This window comes from Tauraco erythrolophus, chromosome 7 (genome assembly GCF_009769465.1).
Source record: "Tauraco erythrolophus isolate bTauEry1 chromosome 7, bTauEry1.pri, whole genome shotgun sequence".
Lineage (NCBI taxonomy): Eukaryota > Metazoa > Chordata > Aves > Musophagiformes > Musophagidae > Tauraco > Tauraco erythrolophus.
This window is the reverse complement of record NC_141471.1, coordinates 19,029,237-19,056,998: the sequence shown is the minus strand read 5'-3', so window position 1 is coordinate 19,056,998 and position 27,762 is coordinate 19,029,237. Positions and strand designations below refer to the sequence as shown.

The 27,762-nt window shown below is 45.1% G+C and overlaps 2 protein-coding genes across 4 annotated transcripts in view; both read left to right on the top strand.

Moving 5' to 3' along the window:
- The window catches only part of MYO3A (myosin IIIA), a 121,696-nt gene extending 108,409 nt beyond the window's left edge, over positions 1–13,287 (top strand). For all 3 annotated transcript variants that reach the window (XM_086614536.1, XM_086614535.1, XM_086614534.1), the window contains 4 exons: positions 5,560–5,669; positions 8,166–8,206; positions 11,206–11,346; positions 13,173–13,287. In XM_086614536.1, coding sequence (XP_086470662.1) covers positions 5,560–5,669; positions 8,166–8,206; positions 11,206–11,346; positions 13,173–13,287 — 407 coding nt within the window. The remainder of the gene's footprint in view (positions 1–5,559; positions 5,670–8,165; positions 8,207–11,205; positions 11,347–13,172) is intronic.
- Positions 13,288–16,346: 3,059 nt separating this feature from the next.
- Positions 16,347–27,762, top strand: part of GAD2 (glutamate decarboxylase 2) — a 38,712-nt gene continuing 27,296 nt past the window's right edge. Inside the window, exons 1-6 of the mRNA XM_086615188.1 lie at positions 16,347–16,422; positions 16,697–16,756; positions 16,914–17,063; positions 18,212–18,445; positions 23,267–23,357; positions 24,182–24,294. Of these exons, the coding sequence (XP_086471314.1) occupies positions 16,347–16,422; positions 16,697–16,756; positions 16,914–17,063; positions 18,212–18,445; positions 23,267–23,357; positions 24,182–24,294 (724 nt within the window). The remainder of the gene's footprint in view (positions 16,423–16,696; positions 16,757–16,913; positions 17,064–18,211; positions 18,446–23,266; positions 23,358–24,181; positions 24,295–27,762) is intronic.

Sequence of the window (27,762 nt, the reverse complement as noted above, 5' to 3'; positions counted from 1 at the left end):
CAAAGCCTGAAGTGAGGGGAATTTGATCATTATAGGAACAAATATTTTCTTTTTTTCTCTGGATGAATAATGGTGCCCATCCTTCTAAGTATTAAATGACAGTTCAAGTACAAAATCTCAGGAAGGGAATTTCTATATTTAGAATGAAATTCACATGGTACAAGGAAACCCAGTGCAGCTGTGGACCATTTCAGCTATGTGAAGCAGCGAGAAGGCAGGGTTTTCATCCAGGATTCCTCCTGCTGTGGGCTGCTGCAGCACTATTTATGGGGGTTTGTGGGCAGCCTTTACAAGGAAAAGGGAGCCTGTGTAGCACTGGGTGAGCAGAGCAGTATTCACTGGCCGGTCTTTCTTCTTTGCAAGTGAGTGGCCAGCCAGGGAGCACTGATACGTGGAACTGGAGAAAAGTGGGGCAGCAAAGCACTTCAGCTATCTGGTTGTTGGCAGCTACTGGAGTGGCCCTTTGGGCACCATGCAGCCGGGACGTACAAGGTCTGCGTTGGGAGTTGGTCAGATCCAGCATAAGATTTGGGAGGTCACAGAAGTGGAGTACGACCATTTTCCTTAAACATCCTCTCTTAAATAGCAATAATCCCAGATCCCCAGACTCTCAGAAACGGGAGTAGTAGTGTCAGCCAGAGCCTGGAACTGCTTCCCTCACTGAGGCTAGCAGGACTTAGGCATGAGAGATCAAACACTCTCAACTCCTGCTGTATGCAACTGGAAAGTTCTCAGTCTCGCAGTTCCTAGTTCTAGGCCAGAATAACCCCTCTGTTTTTAGCAGATTGCTAAGAATTTGCACCCATGAACCATAATTTCCAAATCTGGCTGTGGCAGACATCCCATGAATAAAAATTACCTAAAAATTACTAACTAGAATGTTAAAGAGCAGTGCTTTTCTGTGTGCAAATCCCAAACTTGAGTAATTACATCCTCACACTGTCACACTATGTACAATTAGGACAGTAAAAAGGTATGCACATAAATGTTGTAAGCAGTAATAGCTGTTCACTTCTCGTTATCAAGTCCTGGAATACCAGTTACTATATTTGCATTTTTCTGATTACTTCCAAGCCTCTCTACAAAACCCATACAATTTCTGCTCTTACTCTTGTTTTAATTCGTCCTTTATTCTGAGCCTGGCTTTATACTTCTGTCCCTATGCTGAATCAAACGTGTAACATTTCACTTAAATGACCTGAAGACGGGTTTATCTGTTTCTCCAGGTGGCCTAATAAATAGACATCTTTCATCACTTAGATGCTTATCACTGCTGTAACCACACTATTTCTCCAGTCTTCAGTATAAGATCTGTTGTAAGTCATCTGTTTATTTACATTAGCATCCCTGGATGTTGACTCCTTGAGATTGTTGTCTTCCAAGCTTATCGTTGTATGTCAGAATGTGCAGACACAGTTCAACCTAAAGGGCTGTTGATAATGATTCATATTTATTCAAGCATTTCTTGCTCGTACTTGGATGTTTCAAGCACATGCAGCTCTACGCAGTTTCCGTAGTTTGTGATGGTGTTCAGGATATACATACATCAAATGAGCTGGTCCTAAATGTCATTGTCCCTTTTCTCATTTTTTCAGTGTGTTTGGAGCTTTCAGTGAGGGCTGAGTATGAAAGTAGTAATACCTTGTAACTGAACACTGTACAGTCGAAGAGTGTGTGTGCAATGTAGGTAGGAACCTTTGAGGTAGTTAAACGAGCTAGCTGAGATATTGATAGGAATAAGGAATTTCCCTTAGATTTGCTAAACCTTCTTTAATGTTATCTGGCAGCCACACTGTTCGCATGCCTTTGCTGACCCTTAACTCTAATTCATTTATTCTCATGGAGAATGACCTTAACTTTTGTTAAACTTTCCATCATCACTTGATCAAATGTATGTTTTGACAGTCTGCTTCAGGTTTGAGTGGGAGAGAGATTTAACTTCCTGGGCTTGGGTTACAGCATGGCTGACATTCGCTGTTGAGGTTCAAAAGCAAAGCATCCAGGTCACGAGAGCAAAACTTCTTTCTTTTGACTGAGTACTGACTGCATGCACTTGGGCAGTTTGAGGAAAATCCTTCCTTTCAACTTGTTCTACCTGTCTTCCTCTTGGTAGAACCTTTAAAAAGGGATGTCTGTGTAGCATCATGTGGTTTTGTTTCCAGCTTCTCCTACGCATTTCTTCTAAGGCATGGCAGCGTGTCACGGCACTGACAGCATCCATCCAGGTAGACATAACCCCAGGCCATGGGCTGGCTGCAGAGCCAGGAGCCTCAGCACAGCCTTTCAGTCCAGCTCCGCAGCTCTGTTAGTGACTAACTGGGACATAACCTTAAGCAAGTCTCCGTGTGTCTCGCTTTGTGCATCTCGTTTACCCTGCTAGAAGGACAGACATGATAGCGCCAACCTGACTTTTCCAAAGTGCTTCGACAGCTTCTCTTGTGAATCGTTTTCGTATCAATGTTGTAACGTGTATTTAAATGTTTATTAGATAGAAAGCATCAGTTCCTTTTACATGTAGAGCACATGGCCAGATCTTGCTGGAGATACTTGAAGTCTTAAGGAAAAACAGGCTATAAGCTATTTTGCTATGGAGAGACTGGGCTTCAGCAAAAACCTGTTCTTTGTAACGGACTCTAGAAGCAACATAATTGGCCTGTTAATAAGTGAATGATTTTACTCCTCCTTTCTGCTTCATTGCCTACTGCAGAAGGGTATAGGCCATCTGGAAAACAAGCCTATCAAACTAATTATTTATCAGACTTGGGTATTTAATTTGCCTTCCACCTTTAATTCTACTAAATAAATCATTTCTGGAATTATCAGCAACTAATAAAAAAGCAAATTTTTACTTTGTGCCGTGAGTTATCCAATAAAAGCAACTACCACATCAGCTTTATCTCAGTAGCAATGGAACAGACAAATCTAACTGCAGGAGGAAATCACAGGTTGACTTTCTGGTGAAACAAAGGAAGCTAAACCCATCAAACTATTTTTCACTTACTGTGTAATTTGGAGACAAAACTCAAGAATTGCATTTTCAGCCCTCTATGTAATTTTAAAAAGGACTGATGGAGGTCCAAGCTTAGAAGGCTGTCTGCCCCAACATGCTATTTCTGTCCCTCGACTCTTTTGCATAGCTCATACGTATGTACAAGCCGAGATGAAAAGCTATTTTTTACTGAAATCCTTATTATTGTCAAAATTTTGTTTCCTGAATGTAAGACAAGTATTCTTTGCAGAGCACATACGCAAGAAGTATGCAAGTAGCTACAGTTGGAATAATTGTAATCTACAATACCATAATGCTTTATGTGTTTGACAGTGACGAATTGTATAATGTAACAGCATACATAGCGATGAACTCTTAGGGGACAATAAAAAATGTTTAGGTATTATGAGAGCCTTTTCCTTGAGATTTTCCTAAAGCCCCCAATTTGGCTTAGTTTTCTTTTTCCAGATTTTCATGCAGTCATGATCTTTGACACAATTTTTGAAAATGTCCTACAGACAAGGGGTTAGGTGTTTCTATTCAACTACACTGAATTTTAAGGAGTTTTTTTAAGATATTGTTTCCTGTTTAGGCTCCTGTTGTGTTTAAAAATAAAACAGGGAAGATTGACTCTACTCTGTCACAAATGGAAACTCAGATAACTCCAGGTGGCTCATTTGAAATGCAACAGGGTAACAACAGCCCACATAAGAGCACGGTCATGCCTGCTATACCTATTCAAATCAAAGAATGTAATTTATATTTAATACAGGTTATTGAAATGAATTTATTGCATCTAAATTTCCTTGTTTATCATGAATTATCTATACCCTCCCTTAGAAAAACACCATTGTTGTCTAAAGTGCAAAATGTTAAAAGATACTTGTTCATTCATTACATGAGAAGCAGTCTGCATTTCAGATAAGAAACTAAAACAATAAATGTAATCACTATCCAACTACAATTTAAATTAACATTACTCATCCTGCCTCCTCTGTGTATCCATGACCTTTGCAAGCCTTTATTTATCACACATAACAAAAAACTTACACAGCTAATTTTGCAGGAGTCAACACTGATGTATTACTGATCGTTTCTCATTTTAAATGATTGTGCCACCTCCTTAATTAAAAAGATGTCTGATGTACATGGCAGAGTTTTTACTTTTATCATGTAAAAGGCTTTCTGGTGGTCTCTAGAGAACAAAATACCTTCTTCCTCTAAGAGTCAATCACATGTAGTTAGCACATTGGAGTTATGGAGTTAAAGTCACTTCCTGTGAAAGAGGATTAGATTAGCAGAACACATTTCAGTAATTCATAGATCCTCATTCCACCCTCACACTATATTAATTTATGAGTAAGGAGATAGTTTTTTCTCATGGACTATCCTCTGAATACTTTTGTGATGGGACAAGGACATTCTAAAACCTCACTGGACAATGCAGTATACTTGGACACACAGCTCACCGTGCCTAGACCCTGTGCTGTGACTTCATTCATCACCCTGTATGTGTCCCTATGACCCATCTCTATCGTAGGTGTTCTGCTGCCCTGAACCTCTGCCTCCTTCATCATGAAGGAATCGCTGTAGCCCCTATTAACTTTTGCTATAGCTGACACCAAATGTAAGGTGATCATGCTCACCATGCTGTACATTTGTGGTTCCTCAGCCCCCAGAGTCAATTCTGTAGTCTCAGAACCTATGAGTCTATGAACCCTTAGCAGCCCTATATCTTAGCACTGTCAGAATTGCATATAGATTTTTAACAAGCAAATATCCAAGACATTTGTCTAGTTCCCCATGTGCCAGCCAATGTAACCCACAAGTCAGTGTCTAATTCTTTAGAGTTTGGAGACTGCTAGAGAACAGCAGTTCCATTTCATGTTAAAATTTTGATTTTGTTTCCATTGAAATGAAAACTTTTTTTTTTTTTGCATGTTTGCAGAATGTTTTTGTAGAAATAGACCAGAAGTTGAGTACGCTGAACTAGATAATACTGGATGTGATGGACATGGTCATGCTGTGTTGCCCAGTGGTACATGATTCGGCTTGAAACAGAACAGCCTCAGCAGGAGACCTTGGGGAAAATCTACATCATGATAATGTAGAGGACCAACCTCTGAATCAGAGGTCTAATGCTAGTTCTCTCATTCGGCACCTTAAAGATTGACTTGAGTTTGAAAAAATATCATCCCCACCACCCAGGTCCTTGTTACGAAATGGTCACCTTCCAGTAGCCATTACCCCTCAGAGTCCTTTTCTAAATGTGTAGCATCATCCCTTTTCAGAAGGAGAAGCCTGTGCCAGGCAGACTGCTGGGCTCTTCCAGCCTGACATTTGTTACATGGCATGTGTCCGTGAGGTAGTCAGGACTCAAATGGATGAACCTATCCCCCTTTCCAGTTTGATCACAGAAATGCCCCAAACAGTTGCTTTCTTGAGTTACTGCAAGAAGTAGAAATGGCTACGAGGATTTTTTTTTTTTTTTCTCTCTTTGGTGAAATTCTTTCCTGTTTTTGTAAAAGCCTCCCATTCTGTGAAGAAATAACCGTTGCTATCTTTTACAGTTGCAGCCAGAGTAGAAGACTCTCGCCCAATGCAGAGACCCCCAAGGAGGCCACGGAAGCCTAAGACATTAAATAATCCAGAAGACTCCACATACTACACTCTAATACATGTGAGTTTAGCAAGCTTTTGTGGGCTAAGACTGCCAGATAATTCCCACCTAACCTTTGTTTCTAACTGACCGATTTGTTGTATTCCTTTCTAATACAACATAAAAGCTGCGCCGTGCCAAAAGGAGGCAGACCACAAACTTCACGTTTTAAACTAGCTTTGAAATTATTAAGGTTCAGAGTTACCCTGGTTGGGGCCCTAGGTCAGGCCAACTTTTTGTTTTGTACCTAAACATACATACATTTGTTATATGCATAAGCAGCATTTGCACTTTCAATACCCAAATTAAGTGCCCGGTCTCTGTAATTTCTTTGTAAGTCACGAGAGAGAAACAGGTTCATTCGGAGAGCTATTTTGAGTATCTAAATTAGTGCTTGATCTTGCAGAGAGAGCAAATATTAAAATAGGGTGTATTAGTATGCACACTGTAACTTCCTTTACAAAGGTGTCAGATTGTGATTATGAAGGAATTGGCAAATACCAACAGCTCAGGAGACTAATGGATTTGAGTGTCTCCTTCTAATATAGCGTTTGGTCCAAGTTCACCTACGAAGGGCTGCTTTCCACCCATGACTTCAGTGCCCTTAAATATAGAAAAAAAAAGGCAAGAAAGTAGGCAGAAAGAGAGAAAATGTAAAGGCAGTTCAGAAGCAGTTCCAACAAAAAAGCAATTAAACTCATTTGCTCGAGGTGCCTGTATCTTAGTGACCTATTTTAACAGCCGGCCAGAGCCCAGCTAATAAACTAACCATAGCAATTGCTTCTCCTCTCAACAGAAGGTGTCACCAGGGCCTTTAGGGAGAGTTGTGTCTGGCATACCAAAAAAGACAAATATGGCTATCAGGCTTTGAAATAACACAGCTTTGGAACAGTGATATTCTGAAAAGAACTGATGTTCTTAAAAATAAATTGGCATGTAAGAATAAGATTTGTTTTATGAAAGTAAGATTGGTGAGATAAAGGACTGAAATGAAAGGCGTGACTGAATTTCTGTATTAGGAAATTTCCAAGGCAAAGTGTAATTCTGAAGTAAATGCATATTTAGAAGGCTGAGACTATACAGTCAGGAACATAGTATTTTCTGTCGGAAAACAGCCATCACATCAGTGCGAACAAAAACTGCAGTTATGGCAGGGAATTTTTAAGTGAATCTTTAGCAGCAGTTTTTCAAGGTATTAAGCAATACTACCTTCAATTAGTGGTATTTTTTAAGAAGCCATGAAAAAGAGACACCTGTCTTCCTAACTCTGGTAAGGGAAAGGTTCAGTGTAACTATCTATACACCAAAGCTTAGAAAGGAGACCTACTAGTTCTTAAATTCTTAGACCTTGGGCAAGTCATTGAGCTCTGACTTGAGGGTAGTCAGCTTTTCCAGCTGTCATGAATTTTCTACCTTATTAAAAGTCTTTGTGACCTGCAGGTATTCGCAGACGATTATCAAGCAAGCCCAGATCACCTGAAAGTGAAGGCACACAATACGAGTGCATTTTTTAAAAAATTTCCTCTGTCTTCTGCAAAAGCAGATATTTCTCTCACAACATGTTACAGATATCAATTAAACACCTTCCATTCTCGCTCATCTCCTTGCATATCAAATAAGCTAAAATAGTGCACAAATATAAATTAAGTCTGACAATCACCCATTGTTCATACAAGGCACTAGAACTTTTTTGGGGGGTTATTTCTTTAGATCAGCCTATCATTTTGAAATTGTGTCTTGTGTATTTACCTGCATAAGAAGTGTCTGTCCACCAGGATTTCCAGTTCTCAGTGACTTTGCAGTAGTACAATTCTCTAATTCTAATCTTTTTTCACTCGTTTGCCAGAAACACAACGAAGACCAAAATTATGACCATCTGCACTTAAAAATACTGCTTTTGAAGTGTGATACTTTAGATGCTGCAGCATAGCATTGTTTTGGCTGCAGGGACAGAAATCTATTAGAGATAAAAAAATTTTCACATTCCCTATAAATCTCTCTCCTCTGCATTTCTGGATGTTTTGTATCCTAAAGGTGCTTTTGCCACCTAGTATACTGCTTTTTAAACGTCCGTTTTATTCTACAAAAACCTGTGACAAGCCTGCACTGACATTAATGAGAAGAGGATTATGCATGTTCCCACTGTGTTGCCTGTATTCGTGGAAATTCTCATGGCATCACAGTAAATTTGCCTCAGTGAGACAGTGTTGTCAACTTCATTGAAATAACTATAGATATTTGAAAGTTTTAGATCTCCTTTTTTATTCTGATGACGATTACGTTAGCTTTTCTTCACAGTAGGGCAACTGAAATTTGGGAGTAACAATGCTAATCCTATTCTCAGTGTCAAAGATTCTGAAAAGAGATTTTCTCTGGGGCACTTGCTCAGCAAATTAGATTCTCTGTATTTTCTTTTAATGAAAAATACACAACATTCTCCTACCTAACATATTGATGAATTGTATATTTGCATAAGCTTTCCTTTTAGTATTTTTTAATTACTTTGTATTTTCTTAGAAATCAATACAAGATGAAAAACGGAAACCAAGAAAAGAAAGGTAATTTTTTTTCATTCTCACTATTGTCATTTTAGTACTCTAGAAATAGTTCTTAGCTATACTTCAACTTAAAGGAGAATAAAGCATTAAAAAAAGCATGGCAATTTGGTGATTCACAGGAAGGGCATCACATCCAAAGCTAAAATATGCAATTTTCAATGACAAAAATCCATTACAGAATTCAGCCATTTGGTTTTACTACCGCATGGCCCTTTACCATGGCAACACAAGCACAATAATAAGTTAAGATAAGGTCCACATCAAAGATAGTTCTGACACAGAAAATAATTGAAGGTGCTTAAAATTCCAGTCAAAGCAAATGAGCAACCAGTTCTTTTTTGTTAGCGAAAATACAAAGCCTGCTAAAATTCTCTCCTAATAAATATATGACTGCTCGGAAATAAAATATAAAAAATTAAAGCAATCATTATTAATAACAGGCAAAGAAGAGTAGCCATTGAAATTTCAACCAGAAATCTTTTCTTCACAGTGTAATGAACCTGTTTTGATGGATCTTTGCAGAAATAAAGGAAGCAATAAATATATTCTGCCCTTCTGTATCTTAGATCCTTATGTGTGCGGCAGACCTGTTCACAGCTCCTGACATACATCATGGCTTTATTTTATTTCTGTTTCTATAAGCTCTTTTGCAGCTCCCCAGTGACATTGCTATGGTACTATAGCTGGCGTGCTATGGTAGCCTGGTCTTAGATGCAAGATGAACGGGCTCTTAGCGCTATCCTTGGCTGAGGTGGCAGAATACAAACTGTGTCTAAAACATGTATCTTAAAGGAAGTTACATGACATTATATGCACATAATACATGCTCACAGCATCTAGTGTCATTCAACCACAGTCTAAATTGAACTTGATTATACCACTGCTTAAAAGGATTCACTTAATGTCCATGTCCCCCATGTCTGATCTGTTACAGCACTTCTTCTGACGCCGTTTGCATCCCGAAAAAATTTCACACCTATCGTCTCCTGTTTAGCCAAAAAAAAATAAAATCCAAATCTAGTGTTTTCTCTCATTTGGCCTCAGTCAGGTTTCATTCATCTTAAATCTGGTTAACCAGTTCCATGTCTGCATCTTCTTCCATGTGCTGACTCTACACAGCAGCTGAAATCAATGAGTCATTACCGGTGATCAGGCCCAGTCAACATGGGTTTATGAAAGGCAGGTCTTGCCAATCAAACCTGATCACCTTCTATGACAGGGTGACCCGCCTGGTTGACGAGGGAAGGGCTGTGGATGTAGTTTTCCTAGACCTCAGTAAAGCCTTTGATACAGTTTCTCATAGTGTTCTGGTTGAGAAACTGGTAACTGCTGGCCTGGATAGGCACACCCTCCTTTGGGTTAAAAACTGGATGAATGGCCGGGCCCAAAGAGTGGTGGTAAATGGGGCTAAATCCAGCTGGAGGCCGGTCACCAGTGGGGTTCCCCAGGGCTCAGTGCTGGGTCCAGTTCTGTTTAACATCTTTATCAATGACCTGGATGAGGGAATTGAATGTACCCTCAGTAAATTTGCGGACGACACCAAGCTGGGAGGCTGTGTCGATCTGCTCAAGGGTAGGGAGGCCCTTCAGAGGGATTTGAACAGACTGGATCATTGGGCTGAGGCCAATGGCATGAGCTTTAATAAGGCCAAGTGCGGAGTCCTTCACTTGGGGTATAAAAACCCCAAGCATCGCTATAGGCTCAGGGAAGAGTGGCTGGAGGGCTGCCTGGCGGAGAAGGACCTGGGGGTCTTGGTTGACTACCGGCTTGATATGAGCCAGCAGTGTGCCCAGGTGGCCAAGAAGGCCAATGGGATACTGGCGTGTATCAAGAATAGTGTGACCAGCAGGAATAGGGAAGTGATCCTGCCCCTGTACTTGGCACTGGTGAGGCCGCACCTGGAATATTGTGTCCAGTTTTGGGCCCCTCGCTTTAAGAGAGATATTGAGCTCCTGGAGCGAGTCCAAAGAAGGGCGACTAAACTGGTCAAGGGGCTGGAAAATAAAACTTATGAGGAGCGGCTGAGGGAGTTGGGGCTGTTTAGCCTGGAGAAGAGGAGGCTGAGGGGAGACCTGATTACGGCCTATAAATACTTGAGAAAAGATGGTGGGGAGGTAGGAGAAGGGCTCTTTACATTAGTGATGGGTGATAGGACAAGAGGAAATGGGCATAAGCTTAGTCAGGGGAGATTCAGGTTGGATATTAGGAAGTATTTCTTCTCTGAAAGGGTTGTCAGCCACTGGAATAGGCTGCCCAGGGAGGTGGTTGAGTCCCCATCCCTGGATGTGTTTAAGACTAGGGTGGATGATCTACTTGAGGATATGGTTTAATGGGGATTAGGGATGGTTGGACTCGATGATCTATAAGGTCTTTTCCAACCTAGAAATCTATGAATCTATGAATCTATGAATTTCTAGTTTCTACCAATGTAAGAATTTAATTCCAAACTTTTTTTCCCAGGTTTCTTTTAGGATATTACTTTTTCCCTAGCCATTCTAAACTGTATGTTGGGATTGGTTTTTTTTTCTGTACATATGATACTCTGGATAGGGTATCTATGTTATTCTAATGAAATAACAGACATCTGCATTATTGACACCGATATCTGAACTAGTTGCTTTAGACCCTTGTACTCAGAGAAAAAAAGTCATCTTTAGGAAAATGATTCATCTCTTCCTCAAAGAGATTTTTAAAATAGGTCCGATGAATTAAACCATAAAAATGCCTCTCCGTTTAGTATAATAGCAAACTCAAACAATTTCAGTCATATATGTCTGCTTTATGAACATCTAAAAGTATTTAGTATTTCAAAATTCTCAATGTCTGCATCGTACAGCAGTCACATTTCAGAGACTGATTTCTTGTGCTCATATATATTTTTCCTTAGATCCTCAACATATAAACACAACTAATAATCGTATTTGGTTGCCTTATTTTTGAATGTTGAATATAATATTGAAAAGTGAAACTGTTAACTTAGTGTATTTATTTATTGACAGTCTGAGCAAAGTGCTAGATTTAGATATCTACTACCAAGAAATTTCGTCTGCTGAATCCACCTCAAAGGACAGCAGTTCTACCACAAGAAGGAAGAGACACCCAGCTGAGCGCAGGACTTCAATTTTAAGAGCTACAGAGAGGTAATTCATACAAAATAATAATAGGAAAAAATAAACGTTGTATATCCTTGTTGAGATGTTCAAAAGATTCTTTAAAAAATATATATGCTTTCAAATTAGACATAAATTTATTTTTTTATTCACGGAATCTTGCCAAATTAATTTGTAAAATATATAGCTGAAAATTTCCCATCTTTATGTGGCAAGGACAAATGCTAGTATGATTGGTGTTCAGCCTACCTGCTAGTTTTTCGCTTCCCAAGTGCCAGATGAGATGGACAAACAGCTGCTGTAAATCTCTGATCTAAAATCAAATTAAACTAAAGCAGAACCTAAAACTTGTATTTCTGTCTCAGGCTTTAAACAGGGGGAATGTGCAGTTTCAGCCTGCTGCCTGCAGACGAGACAGCAGCTGGACTGCCTCCATTTCCTGCTGTCCTGTGTCAGCCTATGTGTTCATAGCCTGCTTGACTCCACCAAGGTGGACAGCCAGGAGAAAAACCTTAAAGGGAGGATTTTCTCTACCTCCTCTCTTCCCACATAGGCTTCACAGAGGGTGACCTCGGCTGGGTCAGGAAAACTGATATTCTCACTCTTGCTGATGCACCCACACACATTGCACATGCAAACACGTATCTATATAGTTATATCATCTTGTGTCTTCATTATGTAAGAAAAAATTGGAAAATATCTAGGTCGAAGGCTTAAGGGAAACACTAAGTCTGGGATGATCACTGAATTGGAAAATGTATCCATAAGAATAGAGGAAATGTTTGTAGAACGGTTTGTGCCCCTTACCTTGGGTTTTTTTTCTGGCATTTTTCAGGTAGGATCTAAAATAGTTTTAGAAAGGTGTGAAGGCATGGAATTAAAAATAGTCATATCAAGGAGTTACCATATAGTTTACATCCCTTGGAAAATGTTGCATGTCTAGTGTGGTTAATTACACCAAGTCTGTCACCCTGAGGTCTGGTTTAGATGAATGATAATTTTGCCACTGAGATTACTGAAAGGAATTTCTTACCTTTTACTGTGTGCTGCTCTGATTGCATCTTCATTAGCCATAGTGAAGAAAATCTGTGTAACTTTTAAATTTACACTGTTACCTCTGAGGGCAGATGAATGCAATTAATAAACATCTCTGCACTTCATCTCTCGAACGGGTTCCCCTGGATCTAAAGACTATACAGTCATTTCAACCTACAGAAGTGAAGCGTTGAGTATTTTTTATTTGGCAGTTTACCTTCGATGCTGGTGTAGGACCAGTGGTGGAGTACACCTTTAGTGTAGAACACTACAAATTTTTCTAATTATTTCAGAGTAATATACTTTTTAAATAACTCAGGGTTTTTTTTAACCTTACTCCAGGTTAACACCTGGTGCCAGGTCACCATTCCAGCCTGTCAGAGGTGGCTTCCAAAATGCATCTTGCCATGTGAAAAGAAAATAACAAAATGAGATGGACACTTACAGTGAGCTCTACAAGCAGGTTAAAATCAGAGCAAACAAATCTGCGCCAAACGAAAATCTGGTTCAGCAACCATCAGGCAAACGCTACTGCAAAGCACCTCCATGTTCTCAACAGTTTTATGTCCTTTTATTATGTCGCCTCCACAGAAGAACATCTTGTTCTTCTGTGTTCATCTGCTTTTAGTATATAATGTGTTTGTTCCGAGGTGCCTGTGTTACGCAGCGCAGGAAGAGGCCTAGCAAAGTCAGTTGATTTTTTTCCTCTCTCCTTTTATTTTTTCCCTCTGGGGGTGGAGGTTAAGCAGTCGATTAGGAGTGTTTGCCAAGGTAAATGTTTTGACTTTAATTTCTAGAACACTTCTGTGCTTAATCCCTAGGTCGAGGGCTGCAGAAACCCCGCTGGAAGAGCGTAAAACGGAAGATAATCCCTATGACTACAGACGACTGCTGCGGAAGACCTCACAGCGCCGGCGCCTTATCCAGCAGTTCTAGCTGCTGCTGCTGTTCCTGCTGCCATTTGGCTTTTATTAGCATAATCTTTTTTTATCATTTTATACCATGTGCTGCTTTTTTTTTTTTAAATCTCCCATGTTTCAAGTTTACAATGTGTGTGTTCATGTGAATATGAATTACCGTGGTTTACAGCCCAACACCATTGCAAAGGGACACTGTCAGTTGCATATCATCTACTTTAAAAAAAACTAATATAAAAATCAGCTTATTTTCAGATACCACTGCTACATCTTAAAATTGTTAGACATTTAGCAGTTTAAATCTAGTTTACTTTCTTCAATGCATGTTTCTTTTTTTGCATTTCATCAGTCTCATCCAATTAAAATAGATCATTTAATTTATAGTTCCCTAGTTAATCTTTCAAATTCCCATATGCACCTTCAGAAAACCTTAGTTATTGTTTCTAATAAATTCTTTTACAGGAAAAATAAATTACAAGAACAACCATAGGGGAATTTTTGCTCATTTTAGGTTTACAATGCCTAAATTTCAGGATGAACTGTTTGTGGCAAGTGTCCCTCTAATGAAAACAAACATAAATGATTAATTGGATAGCATACTGTGGTGGTTTAGTTCATTATTGACTTTACTGTAAAGCTAGTAGCCAGTTTTAAAGGTCAATATTGTGTGTATAATCTTTATGTTGGAGATGTTAATTTATGGGAAGCGTATCCAGCCCTCTTCTCTGCCTCTAAGCTTTGTGACTAAGTGATGAACTTTTACATCGTGTTTGCTTTGTTCTCCTTTGCATTAGATTTTTAGGAATCTTAATCTCTGGGGTGCCAAGAAAGGAATAGAAATACACTCTGGTTGATTGCTGCCTAAATGTAATGATCACTCTTAATCAGTTCCACTAGAAATTAAGTGGAAATAAAAGCAATAGCCACCGTGTTCAAATTTTCCCCAGATTCCTTATTCAATAGACCTTATTTCACAGAAACCACACAGATAATTGCTGTGCTTCCCTTTCAGGATACATAATTGCATGTTCCCAGCTGCAAAGCAAGAGAAGGCAGATTTCACAATGCCAGGATAAAGGCCTGATCCTGCTCCCTTGCTTAGCTCTCCTAAGTACTACGATTGGCGGCAGCAGCGAGCCACAGGGTTTGGGTTTTTGTCTGTTCCCCTCACGCACTTGGCCCTTTCCCCAGAGACAGGTAACCGTGGCTTCCTGATCTTTAACTAGTTATAAGGCTGTGCACCACATCAAAGTTTGCTGCAATGTAAAATTTGGGATAAAATGTTTAAATTTTGAAATCTGTTCTAAAGTTGCTTTCTCGTGTATTATTAAAACAGTAAATAAAAATGCACAAAGTAGCAATAATGGTTGGCTGTGCCTGAATTACACCCAGAACTGACGAAACACTGTGGACTGGGGCGTGAGGAAGCAAGGCGAGGAATTGCTCACAGCAGCCTCTCGCCGTGGAAAGCCCAAGTTATCATCTATGTATCCTTAAAGGCAATGTGATACAGAAACTGGAAGAGACCTGTAATTTCAGAGATGCCTGGGCTGGTTTTCTTTTACTTTCCCACCAGGGCAGTGTTGAAAAACATCAAACGGTTACCCTGAGATTTCGGAGAGAGGGGGACAGTCTTAGTAACCACGTGGGTGTATGTAGAAACTGGAGAGAGATGGCCTCGGCTGAGCGCAGCCTGGGAGCCCCAGGGCACGGCTGCGAGGAGCAGTGGAGGGTCTGGGTGACCAGTGCTCTCGGCAGGGCCAAATCCTGGCCTGGCATTGCCTCGGTCCGCAGGTTAGGGTTTGAAATCCCTCCTATGCTGGAGGAGAGGCAACCACGGCAGGGAACGGCCGCGGGGAACTAACTGGCTGGCTGCAAGGGGAGGTTTGCTTGCCTTCAGAAACGGCGTCGGGAAGGGAAAAGAAGCAGTTGTTTTCCCCCTCTTCCAGTTTGGTCTCCGAGACCTGCTGCCTCCCACGGGGCTGGAAAGGAAAGGACGGCTCCGCCGGGCTCCCCGTCACTGCGAAGTTGCGGGAAAACCCCGGGACCGGCCCGGGGATGCCAGGAGAGAGGCTGGGGCAGGCAGGCGCCGGAGCCAGGGGCCGCCCCCAAGGCAGCCCCGCCGCGCCGTAGGGCTCCTCCCGCCACCTCGACGGGAGCGGAGCAGGGATCCCGCTGCCCAGCCCGAGAACGGGAAGGAGAAGCGAGAGCCGCCCCCTCCCCAGCCCCACACGGGCCCTTCCACCAGCGCCTTCCTCGCGGCGGCCCGGCCCGACGGTGCCCTCGCCAGTCGCCGCGGGCAGGGCCGGGCCGGGGAAGCGGCGGGGGCGCGGCACGGCTGTCCCTTTGCCTCCCCGGGACTGCCCCGCTGCTCGCCGCCTGCGGCAGGGGCTGTCCCAGCCTCGGCTGTGCCGCCCGGGAGTGCCCTGCTCGCAGCCGCCAGGGTGCCCCGGCGCAGGGGGTGAGAGGCGAGGGGGATTTCTCGGCGCTTTGCAGCTCACAGTATTGGGGACGCTTCCACTGGGCTGGGCCGCCGCGGCCGCCCGCACTAAAGCCCGGAGAAACCCTTCCCCTCCGCTGTGCGCTCGGCTGCGCAGGGGGCTCGGCCCTCGGCTCCCGCCCCGCCAGTTTGCGGCCGCAGGTGCCGCGGGGCAGTCCGTGGGGTGGAGGCGGCACAAGGGACTTCGCTCGCCTTCACCCCCGAGGCAGCTGCAGCCCCACCGCGGGCCGCCCGCGGGGCTCGGGTCTGTCCCGAGCGCCCCTCCCGCCCCCCGCCTCGTCGGGGCACCTCCCCCTGCTCCCGCCGCGCCGCCCGCCCCGTCTCGGGCAGGGGCAGCGACCGGGGGCGCGGCGCCTGCGGGGAGCGACCGCGGCATCTCGGCGGAGCGCGCCCCGGGGGCGCCCACGGGACACGCTCCCACCCACGCGTGCTCCGGGCGCCCCCGCCCCTTCGCCTGCCGCCGCCTGGCGCAGACGCACGCACTTACACACCCGCACACTCACACTCACGCACACTCGCTCAGGCCGCCTGGGCTGCAGCTCGCCGCTCCTCGCCCGCCCCGCCGGTTCGCTTCCGCCATGGCAAGCCCCGGCTCCGGCTTCTGGTCCTTCGGGGCCGAGGAGGGCTCCGCGGCCGCCGAGAGCCCCGGCACAGGTAGGGGGGCGCCGAGCGGCCGGGCAGGACCGGCCCGACGGAGCCGCGGAGCCGCCGCGGTAGCGCTGCCCGGTCGCCGGAGACCCCTTTGTGGCAGCTCGGCCGGCAGGATGGACCGGCGGGGGCGGCGGGGACCGACGGCGGCTCTATCCCGGCCCGGCGCGGCCGGGGTGGGCTGGGCAGGGGGTTCCTCGGAAGCAGTGCCGGGTGTGGGACGAGGCGTCCCCGGTCCGCGCCCGTCCCCACGGACCCTCCGCTCCATTTTCTCTTGCAGCCAGAGCCTGGTGTCAGGTCGCCCAGAAGTTCACGGGAGGGATCGGAAACAAACTCTGCGGTAAGGGCAGGGAGGCCCCGGCAGCCCGCGGCGGAGGCAGGGCTGCGCGCCCGCGGAGCGCTGGCGGGCGGCCGCGGGCCCTGTCCCGGGGCAGGGGGGTGGGGGGACGGGGGCTGATGCCTCGGTGCTGAGGCCATTTGTCCGTGTCGCTGTCAAGCCCTGCTCTACGGAGATGCCGAGAAGCCCGTGGAAACCGGCGCCAGAGCAGCCCCGGGGGCAGCGGAGTCGCGGCCGGCCTGTACCTGCGACAAAAAACCTTGCGGCTGCCAGAAAGCGGAGGTGAATTACGCCTTTCTGCACTCAACAGGTAACGGCGCTCCCGGGCCACGCCGCACCTCTACAGCTAACGAAAAAACAGGGGTTCGGTCGGGAAATTGCTTCTGCCCGCGGTGCGCGGAGACCGGGGGTTCCGACGGTGCGCGGCGGCTCCGCGGAGCGCTGCGCTCCCAGCCCCGGCACCCGCGGGCGCTGGGCATTTCTCAAACCCGCCAAAAAAAAAAAAAAAAAAAAAATCAAGCCTGAAACAAACAAAAAAAAATCCCGAAAACAAAAGACAATGACATCCTGGCGTGCTGGAGCCCGCAGGCTGCTCGTTCTAAGTTGTACCGACAGCGGCGACCTTCTCGTTAAAGTCCCTGCGATGTAATTGAGGTTTATGGGGAGGAGGGAGAAGGACCGCGCTCTCACTGATTTATTTTAATTCGAAGTATTTTTGCACTTCATCTTTTCTTTTCCGACCTTGGAGGTGACGTCTCCGCTACTCGATAGATCCCAGCTCCCCGCGGAAACGCGCTGGCCAGAAGCGCTCCCGTTTGCGGGGCAGAGCGGGGCGGGCGCTGCCCTCCCGGCCCCGCCGTGGGAGCGCTGCCGCAGACACCGTGCGCCCGAGCTGCTGCCTGGCTCACTGCTCCCGGGTTACCCCAAATTAGGGGGTTCCACGACAGCTCGGCTCTGCCTGAGCCATCGCACTTCAGCTTGAACAAATTATGCCAGTGTGTGTGCACTGAGACACCGCACAGCATCGCCTCGGAAAAAGGCATTAAATTGTCAACAAGTTACTTGCATTGGAAAGTCCCAAGGAAGGTGTTTTATTGCGAGGCAAAATGACGGGTTTTAAAGTGCTTCTTGTAGCGTTTGTTTCCGTGTCTTTGTTTTTTCCTGAGATTGGTTTTCCCTCTTTTCTTGTTTCCTTGTTCTCTCTCATTGTCTTAGAAACTGATCTGAAATATACTGTGGGCACAATTTGCTATTTTACTAGGTAATTAAAACTTAACTGTATCTCTCAGAACATTCCTTAAAATACGATCTTACCAATTTGCTTGTTAAATGGAAACAAAGTGTATTTTTATTGAATACAGTGAAAAGGTTTCCTAGACATAAATGGGAGCAGCCTTTGCCCAAAATCTGTGTATAAGGTCGTAAAACGAAGTTAACTTTTCATTTCTCCGTTCCCAGATCTTCTGCCGGCATGCAATGGAGAAATAACAACTATGTCTTTCCTACAAGACATTGTGGACATTTTACTTCAGTATGTGGTGAAAAGTTTTGATAGGTCAACAAAAGTCATCGATTTCCATTACCCAAATGAGCTGCTCCAGGAATATAACTGGGAACTGGCAGACCAGCCACAGACCTTGGAAGAAATTTTATTGAACTGCAGAACGACTCTGAAGTATGCAATTAAAACAGGTATTAGCCATGCTCGTTTTCTACCCTCTATGGTCCCATCCACTGATTGAAGGTGTCATTTTATTTTATCTTGAAACGTGAAAGCTTGAAGCAGCAACTGCATTTTGTCAGTTCCAAGCAGTTTCTAGCAGAGACAGAAATCGTTTTCCTAAATGATCAAATACTGCATCAGCCCCGGCTCTGTAGCTGTCGGTGCAGCATCGCACGCCCTTTCCGATTTAAAATTAATGCTTCTGTGCGTCAGAGTTGCCGAGCGTGCCACTGAGCAGCCTGTTCACCCCCTCTGCGACTTTGCTCCTTTCCTTTTCATCCGTTTTACATGGGGGGCGGGGGGGCGCGGAGGACGAGGATCACCCCTTGCACCCTGCAGACGGGGGGCGTGGGGTGCTGAGTTCGGAGGCAGCCGGGGGCGGGGAGGGGCAGCCTTGCAGGGGGGCAGCAGGGACAAGCCTATTTAACAGCCAAAATCGCAATAAACATCCTGTAATGAGCGGCGGTTTGCCGTGTCTCTCCCTGTACCTGCAGGACATAAAAATAGGAACATTTGGCAGAACTGCCCACAGGAGTATTGGGGTGGTTTTTTTTTTTCCCAACTGTAGGCTCAAGCAATAAAAACAAAGCCCGAAATGTTTTAATAGCCTTTTTGGTGGTTGTTTTTCACTGGCGAGGGCAGGGACGAGTTGACTCCTGCCTGTCTGGAACCCCGGTAGTCGTGCCCCATGTGGGCTACGTGGCAGGGAGGCAGCGCGGGGCTCACCCACGCGTGGGGAAGCCCCCGGTTTCGCACCCGGGGCCACCTTAAATAAACTGCCTCGGAGGAGACAAAAAGCGCAACTACAATTACGGCTGTGATTGAGAAATCATGTGGAGTGCAGAGAGCTCTTAGTGGGAATTTGAATTACAGAGAAATTGCTTAAAAATAAATATGTAGCAATTACTGAAAGAGACAAAAGGCTGATTTGTGAATAGAGGATGAGGGGAAAACAAAAAACAGGTTTTGTCACCTTTTGGGAACAGAACAGACTGATCCCAGTAAAGATTGCAGGGGATCTGTATAATCCTCCTCGTTTAGCCGTGGAAATGTCCAGCTGAATGTTTTTGATGCATGGGTTGGGTGCTGTCAAAACGTCTGTAAAATATTAGAATAAATAGTTAGATAAATGATGTCCACAGGAACAAAGTCGCTCGGTCCAGTGATCCATGTGATGTGTCTGGGTAGGGCGTAGGAAACGTATTTTCACAGCATGCTGTGAAACACAGAATCTGTGAATATGGGAAATCAAAGAATAGGATTTATTAAGCAATTTTCGTTAATCTTGTTTTGTCATAGCCTGTTTCACATAATGGACCTATTTCATTTTGTGCATCTAAAAAAGACCCTCTAAAACAACGTTACCATTTCTCTCACTCCCCATGAATATATGAGGCTTTCCCTTCTTGGCATTTTTTTATTCGTTTTAATTAAAATAATGTTTTCGAGGTCCGAGGACCAGTGCTGGGGGCGTTGTGTGAGATGCGGCGGCGCGGCGAGGTTCGGCGGGGGATGCAGGGCCGCCTCGCTTGGCTGACGCTTCCTGGGGCGGCTGCCCCAGCCAGGGGTGGGGGTCGGGTCACAAAGCACGCAGGATTTACTCCCAGAGCCCTTTGGCATGTGCTTCAGAGTAAAGTGCTTGAATTACGCTCAGATGGACAATGTGGTGAGGTTTCTGGCGGCAGGGGACTGCCTCTGCTCCCGCTGCAGGAGCCCTTCAGACATGGCCTCTCCTAGTCTGGGGGAGCTTGGGCTGCGTTTGGCTGCAGCGGCCCGGGAGGTTGATTGGAAAATAAATTGTATTGCTGAGATTAGCCTCACATTCCCGAGTCCCAGCACTGACCCTTGGCTGGGATTCAAGAAGCTGGATGGCTGATTTTTAAGCCGAGGGGCAGCTGTGGGATGCTCCCAGGTGTTGCCTGCACGCCGTGGCTCACTGGGGTGCCTGTGGGAGCCACACGCAGCTTTCTGCTCCCTTACCGGCTACCAGCATCCACCTCTGGCAAGAATTTTGTCTGAGAGAATATGAAAGGCAGCTTTTGCAAATGTGGGGAAAGATGGATGCCAAATTGGTTTCCTGTGCAATGCTCACCAGGGGAATTGAAATGCGAGCGTTTAAAACCGGCTTGGAAATGCCAGGAAGGGTGCGAGGAGCTGGCACTGGTGCAGCCTTGCTCCCCGGCAGGCCCTGATGCTGGTAGCCAGCTGTGCGTGCGGAGGGGCTGTGAGCAGGGCCAAGGCCAGTGCTGCCGGCCGTCCCTTTATTCACGCTGTCTGGCTTTGCCCGCCCTTGTCTTTGCTTCCCTGTCGAGGCTGCAGAGGCTGAATGCTAATGCCAGGGATGTCCACATCTAAATCCAAGTGCATATGGGAGCATGTTTGAGAGGAGGGTGTGTGGGGCAGAGGCATGTCCTTGGCAGGGAAAGCCCGTCTCTGTCCATCCCGGTGCCTCAGCCCCAGCTCTTGCCCATCATCTCCCGATTTACTCTGGGATATGTATAAATATGTTGTATGTTGCTAAACCAACCAGTAAGCAGTAATCTCCTATTTTCACATCTGCCCCCCTCTCTCCGCACCCTCTCAGTCTGTTTTCCAGCCACCCCTTTGTTCAGTGACAACCACGACAAAGGACATGTGTTTCAGGCAGGCGGCACCCGGGTAGTGATTTTCGAGCATCTCTTCCCAAACTCTTCTTCCCTGGCCAGTGGAGCCTGTCTTTTAAGCAAAGCCACACTTTTCCATGGCCATCTACTGAGGGAAGAGAGCTCAGGTGTCACAGGAACGGACAAACCCTTGCAGCTGAGCTCGGGGTCAGAGCAGGGGATGACATTTTCTGCCATCGCGTGTTAAAGCCGTGTTGCAGAAGGGAAGGGCGCTGAGCAGAGGGGGCCGTGTCACCAGTGGAGGGGCTGGGGGCTCTGACAGCAGCCGCACCAGCAGCAGAAGCTCCTGCTATCCCTGTAGTCACGTCTCGGTAGGGGCACAGCACTGCTTCCTCCACCTTGCTCGCTCTGGGGTATGGCTGCCCCTACCCCGGTGTACAGCCGGCCTCGTTCCTGCGGTGGTTCCCAAAGCAGGAGGTGTGCTGTGGGGTTTCCTTGAGGAAACGAGCAGTGACAATGGCTGTTGCCTGGGGCTGGGTACAGGGCTGACGGAGCTACCGAGACAATGCAGCTGCACATAACGTGTTCTGCTATTCCCCAGCTTTTCGGTGTGGATTTATTTGCAAAGCAGGACTTTTTTCTGGCCTCTTTTTGCCTTTCTGTGGCCCAGATTCACCAAAGGCTTTCAGCTCCTAATTTTCTGTTGCCTTCTGATGGAATTTGGGCACCTGCTCAGAGCCTGACTGTGAGATCGAATCCAAGGTATAAATACCAAAATCTCTCTCAAGAATAAAATTCCATCACCAGGGGACACGCAGTCCTCTGCAGGCAGAGCCCCAGGCCTGCGGTCGCTGTGGTGGGGTGCACATGTGCCCAGGCCCACCTACCCCATTCGAGAGCTGGCAGGGGGGGTCTGGATCCTGTTTGTCCCGCTGGGTCTCAGCAGAGGGCTCGTGGCAAAACACAGTCAGGCTGGATGGCAGCGGCATGGGGCTTGGCTGAGATTAAGCACACAGGGAGCTGGATTTTGCGTGCGTACCCCCCTTATCCCCTGAGCTGGTCTGCCTACACAGCCCAATTACTCTGCCTTTGTGTGCTGCAAGGTGGGAGCTGGGGAGCAATTCCCTGTGCTGTTCTGCCAGCCATGTGTCCGCGCCTGATAAGACGCCACTGGAGACCATAGATAAGTTTTTTCTCTTGGTGCTGGGTCTGCATTTCCTCAGTCATCTTGCTCTATCTTTTGTTTTCCGTGACGGCAATAATAGGACGTCATCTGTGGGTCAGGACAGGTGTTTTCCAAGCAGAGGCTGTCTTCCTTTGAGTCAGACAGCATTTAAGTAATTGTGAACTGTCTGTAATTTGTAGCAGTAATTATGCCTCTTAACAGGGGCTTGCGGGGAGCAACTAGTAAAAACTGAGTTTTAATGGTTCCTGGGTTTAATGACTCTAGGCACGTTTTTAAGAAAAATCTCTAACAGGATTTTAGAAAAAAATCAGGAGCCAGCTAGATTAAGCAGGTAAATGGACTATCAGCTCAGTGAGCATATTCTTGTGCATCATTCTGCAGGGGCAGCAGTGCTGGTTTTCGTGGGGTTTGTTTAAAATCACAGTTGCGATCAGCCGGGTTATTTGTAATGGCACTCTGACGGAGAAGAAATGACGAGGACCGCCACCTTCCCTGCCATCTTCGTACAATTATCAGCCTTTGAGTCATGTGCAAAGCAGTCACCAAAATGTTCCATTTTCTCATTTCACCCTGTCTATTATAATCATTAGCCATTCATCACTGATGTTATATGTCCTGGCAAGCTCTTCAGATGGTGTCTCGTGCGTGCCTTTCAAACCTAGCCAGGCAAAAACACATCTAGTGACAACATGTGACACACTAACGGGAGCAAACAGCTATTTTTGTGAGGCAGCGATGTGCTAATTTTCAAGGCATATTGAGAGGATAATAGAGAATATTGGAATTCATTATTCTACGTTCAGTGTAATTACTCTGATTTTACTCAGTTTGGAAGGAGAAAGAAGAGAAATCCTGCCTTTTCCAGGAAATTTATTTATTGCTGTTTGCTTTGTTTCGTACCTTGAAAGCACTTCCTTCTCTATAGAAATCTGGAGGTAAATACACTGAATAGTTTCATTCACAGTCATCAGCCTTTTGATAACGTTTACCATCTTATGCAGGGCACCCTAGATATTTTAATCAACTTTCAACTGGATTGGACATGGTTGGATTGGCAGCAGACTGGCTGACATCAGCAGCAAATACTAATATGTAAGTAGCAGATTTTTTTCTGTAATAATATTTAATATAATTTTACAGTTATACTCTAAAATATTAGCTGCTGTAGCTGAATGCAAAAAAGAATACTTTTATGTTAAGGTTGCTGGAAAAAACAATTGTCTGCTTTTTAAATGGTTGTTATAGCTATTTACATGAAGACTCTCAATATTGTCCTGTAGGCTGTCTTCTATAAAATTTCATCATGATGTCAGTTTGCTACTCCCCCCAAAAATATACAGAAAAACATATTTCAGCATTTTGCATGCATAAATATGTAAAATGAAAGGTATGTTAAGTGAACAGTTGTATTAATTTAGAGAGATTACACACAATTCATAGAGCAGTTACAGCCATTGCTTTCTGTAAGAAAGAGGTGCAGAATTTAAAATGTGGGGTTTTTTCACTTTGGGACTAGGAGGCATTTTTGTGCACTTGCTTAGGTTCATGCACTGCCTTGTCATCGTGAATAGGACTGCTGACGTGTGTGCTTCTAGACACGCACACAGGCTTTTGCAAGGCGAAGGTCTGCCTCTGCCCAATAGCTCTTGAATACAGGGCAAAGCCTTGCACCTGGAAGGGGTGGGCAGGATTTCTTTAACTGAACTGGGTGGAAATGGAGTCTCAAGCACTCTCAGAATTTGTCCTTCTAGACATTTGATGTCAAATCGGAAGGAAGATTTTCAAGAGTGTTGTAGAACAGAGCTCTACCCAGTGCAAGATAGAGTATATTGTGGCTATAATGAAACGTGATATTGGAAAAAGATGTGTTAGTGTTGTAGATGAAAGCATTAAATATGGACATTACTACATTTCAGGTTCACCTATGAAATTGCTCCAGTGTTTGTACTTTTGGAATATGTCACGCTAAGGAAAATGAGAGAGATGGTTGGCTGGCCAGGGGGCTGTGGCGATGGGATATTTTCACCTGGTACATGATATTTCAAGCTTTCTTTATTTTTCAGATTATACTGTATGACATCCCCTGTAGTTAAAGACTAAACATAATTAAATATGCATGTTTGAGAGGACACTTGCTAATAACCACTGGTGGCCTCTTTGAGATAAATATTGCATGTGTATGAATTTCAGGGATGTGATTATGAGGATCTGTTTGAGCAAATTGCACTTCATTATGAGCAGCTGTAATGGCACATGGGAAACATAATCAGAAGAGACATTTGCCTTGCGGTTCCTCTTTGCCCCCACTTTCTATGGATTACAGGAAATAGACTATTGTATTAATAACGGAGGGAAGAAACACAACAGTGCTCTCTGTCACTGCAGGGGAAATTGGAGCAAAGAGGGAAAGACGTAGCATCCCTTTAAGTAATTTTAGTGGAGTCGGTAAGATCCTGCCAACATTACAGTATGCAGTGAGCTTTCCGTGTGTGAGCTGGCCTGTTGGGCTCAGTGGGGGTACTTGGGTGCCTGGTTAATTGGAGTGCTTAAAGGCTCAGAAACCTCGTTCCTTCAGGGCCAATCAGTATGGCAAAGAATTAGTGCGGTTAACTGTGGAGAAATCATTGACTCTAACAAACACTACATTGCCAAGACTTTTTTTATTAATCATTCTGCTTAGTCTTTTGGTTTATATTCTTTGTCACCTCCTATCTTATTCTGGAATTTCATTGCTAAAAATTTTGCCCTATCTATCTCACCAGCTAGCAAAAAAAAATAAAGAATTGACATTGGGCATAATGTCTTGGCTTGTCAAAAGAGAACGGTCTGATAGCTGGTGGGGAAGGAGCCCTGCTGGAAAGAAAGTTCATTGACCTGAGGGAGAGGGAGGGAGTGTTTGGACTATCCAGCAAAGGAAAAGCCTCGCTGATGACAGCCTAGGATGTTCGGCTCTCCGAGGGCATGAAGGGTGAAGTTCATGCTGTGCAGAAGATCAGGCAGGGCTCATCTTCAGCTTCTCACATCTGAATGCACATATCGGAAGTGGTGCAGGAGTTTTGTCCTGAGCCTTTCCACAGAAGTGGAGCAAAAGATGAGAAGAATTTACATCGCTTCTTGTTGAGTCCTTTTTTAAAAAGCACTGAGAGCAAAAGCTCTGATGACTTTTGCTGTAGTGCTGAGAGGTCCTGACCAAAACCATGGCCTCCATCACACGGGGCAGCATCTAAATGTGTTATCACGAGCCCAGGACCTAGGCCAAAATTTTTGGAAACTGGTCAGTGCTTGGTTACTGTCCAGTCCCTGGCCTGACTCAGTACAGCTGGTTTTCAGTTCCTCACCTTGCAGGCTTGAGCCAAAGTCACCCCGCTGGGCTGGTCAGGGACCTGAGAGGGGAGAGAAGAGCAGCAGCAACGTTGCTTGGCCAGAGCTGAAGGGCAGAGGCTGGGCACGGGCGGCAGGTGGAGTGAAAGGCTCAAGTGCAAGTGCCAAATTGGCCCAAGTCTCACAAAGTGTGTTTGAGATAGTGTGAGTCAGGAGCGATGGAACGTCTTGAGAGGAGCAGCCGTCCCTCCCAGGTCTGTGAGAGGTCCCTCCCAGGTCCATGAGAGGTCCCTGCCTGACCTGGGGGGCCAGGGTCTCGGCTGATGTATCAGATGCTGGAGCTCACTTCATCCAGCTGAAACGTGCATAGGGATGGGCTCTCTGGCAGGCACGTTCCTGTGCTGGCCCCCTCCCATCTGTTCTTTCTCTCCAATGGCTGGTTTGCACAAAGTGCATCTTTCTCGTTCACTCTCTTATGGCAGTGATACCCAGTGTGCGGGTTCTGCTTTTTTAGGCAATAATCAAAATAATCTCTATACTGTCTTCTCCTTTCAAGCCATCAGGGCTTCAGCTGAAGACTACTGTTGCAAAGAAAAGGTCGTCACCTTCTGCATTCTCTGGAATGACATACGCAGTATCAATACATGAGAAACATAAAGGCCCAATCAGATTCTCCAAATTCTGTAGGTGTGTTTTATTGCCTGCAATTAACTGTGGGTGTAAACACAGCTGCAAAATTAAAGGTAGAATTCAGGCTTATTAATAAGCTTCAGGTTAAATGGATAAGTAATAAATACTAATAGGAAAGCCTGGTATTGAAGAAACTTAATGTTTCAGTCTTGATTCTTTTGACATTGAGCCAGTGACTTTGGACAAGATATAGGCCAAATATCTTCAACCTGAACACCTTAGTTCAGTCACCTAAATTGTCAACAGCAGCCGTTACATGACATCTGTTTTTTTTTAGGGACAAGTACCCAAACATTTCCTCTTAATCTCTTCATTTCTTGTTCTGTTGTTTGTGAAAAGAGGTGTAGAAATATGTTCATACTTCTAAAGATATTGGAAGTGGGAAGAAAAAGCTGTGCTGACCTCCGTGCCAGCGATGCCATTCCTCTGTGGCATTTTCCCTTGGATTCACAGAAGGGCCAGTGAGGTCAGGGAAGGCCCAGGGCAGGGGCAGCCTCGCTGCACGAGCAGAGCTGAGACACTGATTAGAAATGAAGGGCACAGTTTCTGCGGGCTGTGGAACAGTATATATATCTCCAGCGGGATAAATATAAATCTTACAAAAGTCAAAACAATGTTAAATTTGCCAGCACATATACCTGGCTAGTGTAACCTGGTGTAATGTTGCTGCTTTCAGCAGAGCTACCTTGATCTGCTTAAAGGGAGGGTTTTATCTTGTCTCAGTTTGGCTGTCCAGGCATTGGGTGTCTACCCCGGGCTATTTGCAGCAGCCCCCATATATTCAAGAGTTGGATGCGTTTGCAGGGCAAGTCATCCCACCTACGACAAGTAGCTGCCTTAGGGTGAGCCAAACCGTCTTCTGGGAGTGCCTGCCATGTGCTCTTCACTCCATTTTTAGATGGATGAAAGTTGAGTTAGCTGAACTCTACCCCAGCAGTACTCTGACCTGTTCATTTAAAAGCCTAAACCCATGATCAATATACACCTTTGCTTTATATAAATATATGTGCATAAACATCAATATATAGTCAGTCTGTGTATATATATATATAGTATATATACAGGATAAAGCAGATGGATTTTATCTATACATCTGTGTGTGTTTGAGTGTGTTCGTAAAAGTGCTCAGACTCTGCCTCAGGTTCTGCATTATATTCCCATAGTGCTCATGCAGCATTAATGTATAACCAAACATTGTTCGACTGTGGACACACAGGCTCAGTTTCTAAAAATCTCAAAACGGAAAAATGAAGCGCTCGTTTTTAATTTATGCATTGATAAATGAAATATGGGAACAGAATACTGTAGAGCTGTCATCTGGTACCCATCTTGAAGTGGGTATTTTAAGTCAATGAATGCCAGATTTTAAGGCTGGTGTTAGAGACATCTAACCTTTTCCCCTTGTTCCCATCAGAGGACAAATAAAAAGAAAAATACTTGTTAGAATGACCCTTTTTCCTTTCTCTTCCCTCCTCCCACTCCGATT